General features: G+C 40.4%; 1 protein-coding gene across 4 annotated transcripts in view; it reads left to right on the top strand.

Annotated features, from left to right (window-relative positions):
* wdfy3 (WD repeat and FYVE domain containing 3) overlaps positions 1 to 13236 on the top strand; it is a 280679-nt gene that overhangs the window by 66975 nt on the left and 200468 nt on the right. For all 4 annotated transcript variants that reach the window (XM_033024126.1, XM_033024134.1, XM_033024105.1 and 1 more), the window contains 4 exons: positions 4333 to 4442; positions 6704 to 6865; positions 9448 to 9640; positions 11009 to 11195. In XM_033024126.1, the coding sequence (XP_032880017.1) occupies positions 4333 to 4442; positions 6704 to 6865; positions 9448 to 9640; positions 11009 to 11195 (652 nt within the window). The remainder of the gene's footprint in view (positions 1 to 4332; positions 4443 to 6703; positions 6866 to 9447; positions 9641 to 11008; positions 11196 to 13236) is intronic.

Raw genomic sequence — 13236 nt, 5'->3', positions numbered from 1 at the left:
CTCTTATTTAGAATTATTACTCTCTATAAATCACATCTGCCTATTTTTTTTATATGGGGAGGAACTTTTTGAACTTTCTGATTATTCATGGCCATGGAGCAATCACTTTCAACTAATACTACGATACCATAGAGCTTTATTCATCACTGGAGGGAAATTGGTCTGCCAATAGTCATAACACACAACAAGGTATACGAAAATCTTGAAATTAAGAGTGAAAACAAGAAGAAAAAGACACGCGACTGTTGTCTGGCTACTGTGTGCGCAGCCCCTTCACCGGAACAAATGAACAACAAACGAACACAGACTTAACCACTGGGCAGAGGATTCTAAACTAGAGTGCCCTCCCCCACACCGGACCTCCTTTGTTCTTCCACTGTCCAATTGCAGGCCGATCATGAGGTTCCCTCTACCACCAAGGCCCCTGTTGTCGTCGAGGCTCACGCTGTTGCTGAGGCACCCGATGCTGCCGCTGAGGCTCCTTCGGCCCAGGCAAGCCTTGCCGCCTGGCTTCTCCGTAGTTCCCTGGGAGGCCTGTGGGGCGAGTCGGGCTTACCGGTCTGGTCGGCAGCACGGTTGTTCAGTGCGTGACTCGGGACCGCGCGGTTCCCCGGGACGATCCCGCCGCGTGCGCAGCTCCCCGGGACTTGGGAGGGTTTAAACTAGAATGGCAAGAGGATGGGAAACAGAGCAGCAGGGCAGCAAATGGAAAGGCTGATGATAAAGTGGAGGTTATGTTAAGTAAGTCCCAATGGAAGGACAAGCATGGAGAGATTCATAAATATGGGCATAATGAAGGGTTGAAGTGTGTTTACTTCAATGCAAGGATATTGTGGGGAATGCTGATTAATTTACAGCCTGGATCAGTGCTTGGAATTATTGATGTTGTGGTCATTACAGAAACTTGGTTGCGAGGGACACAACTGTCAGCTCAACATGCCTGAGTTGCGATGTTTCAGAGAAGATAGAGAGAAGAGGGATGATAAAAGAGGTGGAGGAGCTGCTTTGCTAAACAGGGAGAATGTCACAGCAGTACTGGTGGTTACGTCTACTCGGATATTATGGGCTGAGCTCAATAATGAGGAAAGAGCAATTACTCTATGGGATTATATTATAGGCTATCCAAATGCCAGTGGGAAATAGAGGATCAGGTATGTAGACAAATTACAGAAGGATAGAAGAACCACAGGGTTGTACTAATGCGTAGGAAAGAACTGCAGATGCTGGTTTATTCCAAAGTTAGACACACAGTGCTAGAGTCACTCAGCGGGTCAGGCAGCATCTCTGGAGAAAAGGAATAGGTGCCGTTTTGGGTTGGAACTTCTTCTCAGCGCTGAGAATAGAGGAAACTGGAGGTAGAAAAAGACCAGAACAAATTAGAGTGGGCAACAGAGGACCAAGGAAAGTTGGAGCCCATAATGGCCCATTTTTAGCTGGGGAAGAGGTGATAACAAAGGAATAGAGCAGGGGTTCCCAACCTTTTTCGTCCCGTTTACCCCTGACAACTTTAATAGCACATAACAATGTTATTTCACTATTTATGAACAGCTAATGATGAACAAATACGGGTATACCAGAACCAAACACATTCAGTCAATGAGAACAAAATATGTACAAATCCAGAATCAACAAATTTACCCACTGGGTAGGCGAAATTTACCCCCTGGGGGTAAATTTACCCCAGGTTGGGAACCCTTGGAATAGAGGAATGCGAACAGTAGAACTGGTACGGCGACTAGAGGGGGGTGGCGCAGAGAGTGAATACGAGGGTTACTTGAAATGAAAGAAATCAATGTTCATACCGCTGGGTTGTTAGCTGCCCAAGTGAAATATGAGGTGCTGCTCCTCCAATTTGCCCACTCAACCTCCGGTCCCCTTCTCCCACCCCGCCGCCTCCTGTGATGCAGGTTGAGACTTTTTGCTGCATTAAAGAGGCTTAATAAATGCAAGTTGTATTCATTTAGCAGTGCTTTCAATTCCTCCTAACACTTTCCCAACTCGAATTACAGACACTGAGTGGGTGTAGTGATAAGTACAAACTTCAACCTGTTTCATTTCTGAAAACAAAATCATTAAATGCAAGAAATGCTTCAGAGAGGAAAAAAACATATTTGGTACTTCAGGTTAAATGAAGCAATTTCTATTTAAAGAATTTAGCATTTGGAATATTTTCCTTTTGTTTCGATTTAGAAAATGGCAGGTGCCAAACTTGCTAAGAACACCTTCTAAACATGGGATCAGTGTTTGTCTGTCCAATCTCCTAGTCCCAACATTGACTGGTCCTTTGCCACAATTTTTAATGTACCTTGCTATATTTTATATAGAGGTAAATGATACAAATGAAATAAATGGAGTTCCGCAAGTGTCGGTGTTGGGGGCCGCTACTCTTCACGTTGTGTATGATTTGGACGAGGGGATTGAAGGCTTTGTGACAGAGTTTGCAGATGATATGAAAATAGATGGAGGGGCAGGTGGTGCAGAGAAAGCAGGGACTCTGCAGAAGGACTTGGACAGGAAGGGAGAGTGGGCATAGAAGTGGCATATGGAATATTGTGTAGCAAAGTGTGGAATCATGCACTTTGGTAGAAGGAATAAAGGCGTAGACTTTTTTAAATGGGGTGGGAATGCAGAAATTGGAGGTGCAAAGGGACTGTGCTGGTGCAGGATTCCCAAAAGGTTCATCTGCAAATCGAATCGGTAGTAAAGAAAGCAAACTCAATGCTAATATTTATTTCAAGAGGGCTTGTGTACAAAAACCGGGATGTAATGTTGAGGCTCTATAAGGTGCTGGTAAAGCCGCCCTTGGAATATTGTGAGCAATTTTGGGCACAGAAGGCTGTGGATGCCAAGTCAGTGGATATTCTGAAGGCAGAGGTAGATAGATTCTTGATTAGTACAGGTGCCAAGGTTATGGGGACAAGGCAGGAGAATCGGGTTAGGAGGGAGAGATAGATCCGCCATGATTGAATGGAGAAGTAGATTTGATGGGCCGAATGTTCTAATTTTACTCCTATTCCTTATGACCTAAATTAATGAACATTTGCATGGCTTATGCACATTCGAATTAGAAGGGCAGAATTATGATGAAAGGGTAATATGTCAGCTTTAACATTATTTTTTCAAATTTGTAAAATACTGAGATTTAAAACATGCTCTAGCCAAAGTTAGCTAAATTCTTGTGTTCTAGAAATTGCATTGGTTTTGGAGCATGGTCTCTACTAAGTGGTTACATTTCTTATCAGCAAATTTTATAATGTTGCTGCCTACAGTCTGACTAGGTCAATAACACATATTGCTAAGTGTAAGGACTCAAAATTGAACCATTCTGGTCTCAAAAATGTCCATGATTAGCTTCCAGTGTTTCTCGTTACTGTGTCAACTTTGTTGTCATTCTATCATCTTTCGTTTTTGAACTTTTATCATCTTAAGAAGCTAATGTGGTCATTCATTGAATGTCTTCAAGAAGCTTGTATACACACCTGTTGAATGACCTAATCAAATAAATGAGCAATTGTTTGACAAAATTTGCTTCAATCAAGTATTGGCAACATAAGTATTAAATTAAGATAACTTTGCCTTTGCACTTCCTTTTCTTGAATCATGGTATATGATAAGAACTCACTTCTAGTACTATATCCAGTAATTTAATATAAGCATTGAAAGATTGCCTGCTTTTTTTTCATCTTTGCTGCTTTTAGTAACCAGGGATGCAATCTATCTGGGCAAGGTCACTTTCCATTTTCAGTAATGCTAATTTGTTGTCTTTTTTTATTAACGTTGCCTAATATTTCATGGTGCTTTTAATACATCCCCTTTCTTTGGAAGGAAAACTGCAATGTGCCCATTTAATATTTTCCCTTGTTCTTTTCCTATCTGTGAAGAATTTTACTTGAACACTAAATAGACAGCATTTTCCCAGATGATTTCTTAAACGTGATTTATAAAATATTTCAGGGTTCAATTTAGTATTGCCCACTAATGCTTTCTTATAATCTCTTCTTAGCTCCTTAATCATATTAACAATTCCTACCCCTCATTTTCGTAATTTAATTGGATGTTACCTAAATCTTGTTCCTGACATGTGACATGTACCTATTCAGTTAATAAATGTTCATATAGTGTCACCACGTATGTATTGTAAAACTCTTGGATAAGTTTGTTTATTCACAGAACTTATAGTTGTGATGCATACCAATTTTGAATATTCAGTATCTATTATTGTCAGAATATGAAATGTGCACTATTTTGTGATGCGTAAACACATAGAATGATATTCCTGGCTATTGATACAGTAATAAATCAGGTATTTTTATGATTTGTTTCTTTCAACAGAGGCAGCCAGTCGAGCCATTGTCCAATTTTTGGAAGTTAATCAAAGTGAAGAATCAAGTAGAGGATGGATGCTTCTCACTACAATCAACTTATTGGCATCATCAGGACAGGTTAATTGATACACAACAAATCGTGTCAAATAGTGTTTCCCAATGTAGCTATAATTTCCCTTCCTACCTTTTCCAATATTTTCCTCCCATGTCCGCACGCTCCCACCCTCTCTGGCTTCACATCTTCTTGGGTTTTGCACCAAAGTAGAACTGTCCTTGTAACCCATTGTCTTTTTCAGCTTGCTGTTATTTAAGATGATTGCTTATGATGTCTATTGTTGCAGGATACAATTTAGCCCATTGTGTCTGCGCTTGCACTAAGCACTCCCTTATTGTTATATTATGAAATTTTACAATTTTAGCCTAGAATAAAATAAGAACTGGAGTATCAAGTTTGTGTCACAAGACAAAGAAATGCAGATGCAAGAAATCAGAATAATAGGTAAAATTCTGGAAGTACTTAACAGGACAACCAACATCACGACAACATTTCAGCTCTGTCAGCAGCTTAAAGAGCATTTAACTTTCAATTCATGAGTTTTCAACAGCATCTGCAGTCATTTTGCATTTAGAATATTGCAAATGTAACAGATTCATGGGTAGGTATGGAGTGGAGCAGGAACTGGTCAAGTGGGAGGAGGAGTGATTTGGATGACAAAAGAATGATGGAGGTAGTGGGTGAATAGCAAAGAAATTGTCAAGAAAACATAAACTGATTTCAGATTCTTTTAAATCAGGCTTTCATGTGATGGTGAATGGGGAAAGGAGATAAAAGGACATGTTTCATCTCATCTCTATCACTTTCATGAAGTAGATGCTGTGGGAAGTAATGAGGATGGCAGGACTGGTTTAGGTTTATTATTGTCACTGGGGTACAGTGAAAAGATTTATTTTGCACACTATCTAAACAGATCAGTTGAATACATCCAAGTCAAACGCAAGTAGGTTGCACGGTGGCATAGTGGTAGAGCTACTGCCTTACAGCGCCAGAGACCCAGGTTCAATCCTGAGTATGGGTGCTTGTCTGTACGGAGTTTGAACGTTCTCCCCTTGACCTGCGTGGGTTTTCCCCGAGATCTGCGGTTTCCTCCCACAATCCAAAGACATACAGGTTTGTAGGTTAATTGGCTTGGTATAAATGCAAAGTTGTCCCTAATGTGTTAATGTGCGGGGATCGCTGGTCAGTGCGGACTTGATGAGTCGAACAGCCTGTTTCCGCACTGTATCTCAAAACTAAACTAAGCTTTAAAAAAAAGTGCGATCAATACAGCAAAGGGGAAAATATAGTGTGTAGAATTTAGTTCTCAGCATTGTAGCGCAGTCACTCCATAGACAAAGTCCAATGTCCTCAATAGGGTGGAGGTGAATCGGACAGTCCCCAAGCTTATGGAAGGACTATTCTGAAGCCTGATAACAGAGGAGGAATTTGTTCCTGTGTCTGGTGGTGCATGCTTTCAAGCTTCTGTATGTTCTGATGATTGGGAGTATGGAGAAGAATGAATGACCAGAGTGGGACGTTTTTGATTATGCTGGCTGTTTTTCATAAGCAGCGTGACGTGTAAATGGAATCAATGGTAGGAAGTTTGGTCTGTGTGATGGACTGAGCTACATCTATGACTTTATGCAGTTTCTTGCCATCTTGCAGAGCTGTTCTCAAATCAAGCTGTGATGCAACCCAACAATATTCTTTCTATTTCACTCACTGGGCTCATTTTATCCATTTGCTGTGCTTCCTTTGAATATGCTGGGTTCACTGGATAATTCATTATTCTACTGTGTAACATTGTTTTTAAATGAATTAAAGGTGTGATGTATTAATATAAATAATTTCCAATAGCCTGGAAAACCAGGGTCCTGAACGTGCCAGATTAATAGTGATTTCCCCCCCATCAATTTTCAACAGCTAGTATTACAAATGAAATATATGTGGTAGCTTCAGTAGTGATCTCAACGAATATTAAGTTCAGGTTTTTTTAATGAGTATTTTTTGAGAAATGTTAATTTGGTAAATGCAACTACTTCTCATGAGTAACTAGCAACAGACAGTTGATTCATACAGGGTATCCTAGGGTGAGGTAGTTTTAATATTTGGGTGATAGATAACCCAAGGTTATAATTAAAGGATAACCAACTCAATTGAGTGAATTAAATGTATGTTGACTTTGATTTAATTGTGAAATATATTTTCTATTGCTGGTACTACTGCTTAAGTTGTATTTGAAAGTATTTAACATTGTAATACTCAAAGGTACAGTCAGAGCTTCAGAATGCTCTTTCAAAGCAGATAACAATAACCTGGTTTTCTTTCTTTTACCAAACAGAAAACTGTAGACTACATGACAACAATGTCTCTACCTTCCACACTGGTTAAATGTCTCTATCTGTTCTTTGATCTTCCTCATGTGCCTGATGTACCTGGAGGAGCACAGACAGAGCTACCACTTAGTGAACGACGGTCACTATTGCAAAAAGTATTTGTACAGGTGACGTAATCTATTATATTTGAACCTACGTATTAATGTCCTGAGATTCATACATGGCATTTTCAGTTCACTCCACCTTTACCACACTTTGGCCTTGATAGTAACCATCTTCAAAAAAAAAAAACCCAATTCCCAAACTTGTAGTACCACTAAGAAGGATAAGGATAGTAGAAGCACAGGAGCACTACGCACAAGTTTCCATCCAAGAAAGACACTCTGCCTGACTTGGAAACATATTCCATATTTGTATCTTAGTCTAAATCTTATAACTTTCCATCTGCAAACACTGCCAGAGTACCATCTCCAGATCGACTGCAGCAGTTTAAGAAATCGCTCACTGTCAAAGGGAGTGGACAGTATTTGATTGCCTTGTCTGTTATATCCAAATGGTCTAAATGAATTAGAAGAATTTGTAACAGCTTCATCCTGTATCAGATTTCTTATTGGTAATGATCACTAATTTCAGTTGAGTATTCAGTGAAGTGAGCTGTGCAGTCCTTAACTAGTGCTGGAATCTGAAGCAAAAAAACAAATTGCTGGAGGAACCCAGTGGATCACGCAGCATCTGTGGAGCAAAATGGAGAGTTGACATTTTGGGTTGCACCAACTTCATCTGGACTGAAAGAGCAGAGAGGGCGATAGAGAGGTGAAGGATGGGATGGGGTGTGGTAGGAGGGATGGCGCAAGAACTGGCAAGTGATAAACATAAACGCATGTCCTCTGGTTCTCGATCTCCCTACTCTGAGTAAGAGACTGCATTTACTTGATCTATTACTCATGATTTTGAACACCTCTATAAGATTATCCCTCATCCTCCTGTGCTCCAAGAATCCTAGAGAAGAGTCCTAACCTGTTCAACTTCCCTATAGGTCAGGCCCTCGCGCCCTGGCAACTTCCTTGTAAATCTTCTCTGCACTCTTTCCAGCTGTACAATATCTTTCCTATAACATGGTGCCCAAAACTGATCACAATACCCTAAATCTGGCCTCATCGTATCTTCTACAACTGCAACATGACCTCCCAACTTATATTCAATAATCTGACTGATGAAGGCCAATGTGCCAAAAATCATTGCACCTGTGACGCCACTTTCAAGGAACTGTGTACCTGCACTCCTAGAACCCTCTGGTCTACAACACTCCCCAGAGCTCTACTATTCATTGAATTGGTCATGCCTATGATAGACTTCTCAAAATGCAACTTCTCACTTTTCTCTACATTAAAATTAATCAACCATTCTTCAGCCCATCTGCCCAACTGGGTACTCTCATTAACCTTTTTGCTTCAATCAAAAAATTCAATCAAATTTGTAAGACATTATCTCACCCGTTCAAAACCATACTGACTATCCGTAGATGATTGCTTTGTTTACTGAGGGGTCCAATTCTCTCTCTAGTTATCCTCTTTCCCTTAATGTACAAATAAAATCTCTTTGGATTCTCCTTAATTTTATCTGCCAGAGCTATCTTCTGCCCCCTTTTTGCTCTCCTGATGTCCTCAAGTATATTTTTCAATCCCCTATACTCCTCTAGGAATTTACTTGATCCCAGCTGCCTGCACCTGGCCCATGTCTCCTTCTTCTCATTACCCCATGTAGCTGCCATGCCTTTCACTCATATAGGAACATGCATGCCTTAAACTCTCACCATCACACTTTTAAAAGCATCCCACTCTCCGGGCATCCCTTTGCCCACAAACATCCTAGTTCGATCAACTTTAGCAAGTTCAAGGCACGCAGTGACCAGAATGCAGGTTAGTTCGCAGGAAGCCTTTCCCCAAATCATTGGTGGATAAAATTCGGGAACATAGATTTAAGTTAAAGGTCCAGAGATTTAAAGGGGACCTTTATCACCAAGAGAATGGTAAGTACCTGGAATAATTTGCCTTAGAGAGTGGTTGAAAAAGCAGTGTTGCTGACAGCTTGTAATTTTCTAAATGAGTCAAGGCATGAAAGGCTATGAACCAAATGCTGGAAGATGGTATTAATGCGTTGGACGCCACAAGTCGGCGTGAATGTGGTGAACTGTTTCCGTGCTCTCTGACTCAATGACAAGTGACTTAAGTCGTGCATCAAGACCAATGTCATTTGTTCCCACATGGATGGGCTGTAATTACCAGGGTAGATGGAAACATATTGTCTCCCAGCCTTGGACAAACAATTGATAGAAATATTGTGGTAAAGATTAAAATATAGTCAATGCAGATAGTAAACTATTTTCCTCAGTAAATTTATGAAGAAACTGGATTCATCTATATGTAGTAATCCAGGGCTGTCTGGAAGCTAACAAAATTTTGAATCTAATATTACAATAAACAAATCTCAATATCAGCTTTATTTTTATTTAACATGGCAGTTCTATTTTTTTCATGCAAATCTTTATGCTAGAAATTGGGTGCTAAGCACTTTGTGACAGTTAAGGAAGCTAGAAAAACAGAATTCTTCATGTGCACTTGCATCAATTTATGCATTACTTGGTATATTTATGGAATTATATATCAGCAACGAAGATCACCAAGTTTGCTCATATAAAATAAATATGGTCACGGGGTTTGACTTTACAATTGTGATACTTTTATGATAGATCTTGGTGAAACTCTGCAATTGTGTGTCACCGGCAGAAGAACTAGCCCAAAAAGATGATCTCCAGCTACTATTCAGTGCTATTACCTCTTGGTGTCCCCCCCATAACATTCTTTGGAGGAAGAGCGCAGGAGAGGTGCTAATGACCATATCTCGTCATGGACTTAGTCTCAATGTTATCAAATATATTCACGGTAGGTACCTGCAATGTCATTATCATTAATATTTTGTCATGCAAAGAGGAATTTGAATTGTTAAAAAACAATCGGTGCAATTCATTCAGCCTATTGTACTGCTTCATTTTAAAGCTATCCATACTAATTTAAATTCATTAAATATTCCCAAATACTTTAATCTATTTCTTGGAACGTTTTTTATTTGATTGCCACATGTTGTAATCCTTTGTCAACTTTCTGTTTTGATCCTTAGTGTGTCCTTCGATGTAATATTTTCCTTTACGTTTGTGGAGCTTATGATGCTTGTTATTGATTGGAATTCATATTACACCCCCTTCTTTAAGTGTTTACTTTTAGTACAGGTACTTGATTTGTACAGGTTTCAGAGGTTATGGGGAGAAGGCAGAAGAATGGGGTTAGGAGAAAGAGATAGATCAGCCATGATTGAATGGCGGAGTAGACGGTGGGCTGAATGACCTAATTCAGCTCCTATCATTTATGATCTTATGATCTTTACAAACAGTCTATGGAAAGGCTCAACCAGATTTAGATGTGAACTGGAGATTTGCTTTCAGGCTTTGTTGGCTATGTTAATCATCAGACTTTCTTGGTATAAGAATGATATAATTTATCCGCCGTCTTCCCTTCATCAGCTCTTTGCAATTGATCCCATTTCCCCACCTTTTTGTTGTAAAGTGTGTCCGAAGATAAATTAATTTAATAAAAAGCCTCCAAATTCACTCTTCACCTGTCACGTAACAGATAACGCCTGGTAACTTTTTAACAGTAATTAGTTTATACTCTAACTTTTAAATTAAAGTGGTGCAGCTGGTGGAGCTGCTGCCTCACAGCACCAGAGACATGCATGTGTTCGATCTTGACCTCAGGTTCTGTATGAGTGGAGTTTACATGTTCTCCCTATTTCTGTGTGGGTTTTCTCCGAGTGCTCTGGTTTCCTCTCACATTCCAAAGACGTGTGGGTTTGTAGTTAATTGCCCTCTAAATTGCTCGAAATGTGGAAGGAGTGGATGAGAAAGTGGGATAACAAAGAACTGATGTGAACAGTTGATCAAGAGTTGGCGTGGACTTGGTGAGCCGAACAGCCCGTTTCCATGCTGCATCTTTAAACTAAATCTGTTGTTTAGCTTAAAATTATGCTTGTCCAACTGGAGCTAATATTTTTAAAGATTGGCCATCATAAATAAGATAATAACACTAGATAGCTCATCAAAAATCCTGATTTTTAATTTGCATTGGATAAATGATGGTTGAAGAACATGTGTGAAATTATCAAGAAAATTGTTCAATAAACAATTGTTGCCAGAATTTAGAAATCTATTCTAGCAACTATTCAAGATGTAAATACTGTGCTATTTTTGTATACAGAGAAAGAATGTGTAGCCACGTGTATCCAGAATATGCAGCAATCAGAAGATCTATTACCCCTGGAAATTGTTGAAATGTTTGCTGGGCTGTCCTGCTTTCTTAAAGACTCCAGTGATATCTCGCCAGTTCTTTTGGATGATTTTCGGTCTTGCCAAGGTTACCAATTTCTCTGTGATCTTCTGCTCAAGTAAGTGTGCATCATATTTATTGTTACAGAAGCAAAATTTAATGGATTAATTCCAACATTCAGTCCCATTTGGGACTCTAGAGATTCCGGACTAGCAGGTTTTCTGGACTGATGGATGTTATTATTTTTGTATAACCCAACACACTTTGAATTCACTTATAATTAAAATTTAAAGTTTAAGAAAACACAGGAACTGTGGCCCTGGTGAGTGGATTGGAAGGGCAGGAATCAGGATTCCGCTGAAGGAAAGGGGAATTTTGGTACCAGGAACTTGGTAAATGGGAAGGTTGGTGGAAACCAGGGCCCTGATGTCTGAAAAGGGAGTGTGGGAACCAACTTAGCAGTGAGCGGAAAGAACACAACAACATCTCCTGGTGAGTCAGATTCTAAACCATTGGGATTTCTAAATGGTTGACAATGGATGTTTGGAGATTTTACTGTTTAATGTTCAAAATACTCAGCAATCTGGGGAGCATTGCTAATGGGAGGAAGCAGTAGTTAATGTTTCATATCAGTGACCTTTTCTTAGAAAGTACTGTGTGCATATATGTGTTTCATTGTCAGATCAAAGTTCATTGACTTCAAATGTAAACACTTTCTCCACGAAAGCTACCTGACCGGCTGAGTAATTTCCATATATTCTTATTGTGCTTTTATTTTTGGATGGGCATTGTTGTCGGTTGTGGTTAGCTATTTAATTTTAAGGTCACTATAAAAGATTGTACACTGTGAACATTCAGTACTATTTCTGATTTAAACCTAGTAGCATCTAAATTCAAAAATGGTATAAAGTGTATCTGCCCATGTTTTTAGATTGGCAGGAGAATGATGGTTGCAGCCGGTGTGAGGATAATGGGCCTGTCTCACTTAGGCGACTTTTTAGGTGACTGCAGGAGACTACGCGGCCGCCACATGGTGGTTGCTGGGGAGTCGCCTTCATGGTCGTGAGGAGTTCCCGCATTCTGGGAACTAGTAGCGGCCTCATTATGGTCGCCGCGAATTTTTCAACATGTTGAAAAATTAGTGGCGACCAGAATGAAGCCGCCATGGAGAGTAGCGAGAGTTCTTGTGACGTAGGTGCAGTGGTAGTGGGTTGTCAGGTTGTCGTAGGTTGTCGTAGGTTGTAGCCGGTGCTGATCGGTGAATTTCATTGGCTCATTGGGGAAAAAAACGTAAGCAGTAGTTTTCAGAACCAAGTATAACCGACCGATAATGTTAATACACAGCTGTGTACCTCTGGCTTCTAAAAAGTTGTCTCCACTCCGCTCACCCCCCCCCCCCCCCCCCCCCCCTTCTCTCCCATCTCCCCCACTCTCAAAGGACTTACGTGACCCTTCCCGTACACTGTGCTTTCACGGTCTAAATTATAGCGCAAACCTTCCTGTTCATGTGTCTGTATTAAATTGGCTTTGCACCGTGTGAATTTCACTCAGACAACGCTCCCCCCCCCCCCGCTTGCCCTGTCCCCCGCCTGCATAACGGGCTGGTGAAGGAAGCGATGTGTGTGTGTGTTCCACACTGACAGTCGCAGTTCCAGTTGCTGGTTTTTCAGTCGCCTGAAAAATCGCCTAATACAAGAGCACATTGTTAGATTTCTTCAAAAGCACTGTTTGCAAGCTATAACATTGCGGTTAACTGCAGTGCAATTGCTCTGGTTAAATGTATGCCAAAAACACACAAGTGACTAGAAGTGAAACTAATTGGCAGAAATTAGTTCTGCACTGTGTTTTGCTGAAGTCAAATCATCAATAATAAAAGTTCTTCATGTTGCTAACTTGCCATGGTAGTTGTATGGACCTGATCGAAATATAGACTTTACTTTAGACTTTTGAGATACAGCGCTTCAGCCCACTGAGACTGTGCCGACCAGCGATCACCCCATACACTAACACTATCCTACACACTGGGGACAATTTACAGAAGCTAATTACCCTACAAACCTGTACGTCAATAGACAATAGGTGCAGGAGTAGGCCATTCGGCCCTTCAACCCAGCACTGCCATTCAATATGATCATGGCTGATCATCAACAATCAGTTCC

This window comes from Amblyraja radiata, chromosome 1 (assembly GCF_010909765.2).
Source record: "Amblyraja radiata isolate CabotCenter1 chromosome 1, sAmbRad1.1.pri, whole genome shotgun sequence".
In the NCBI taxonomy this organism is placed as follows: Eukaryota; Metazoa; Chordata; class Chondrichthyes; order Rajiformes; family Rajidae; genus Amblyraja; species Amblyraja radiata.
The sequence above is the reverse complement of the archived record's forward strand: the minus strand, read 5'-3'. Positions and strand labels throughout refer to the sequence as shown.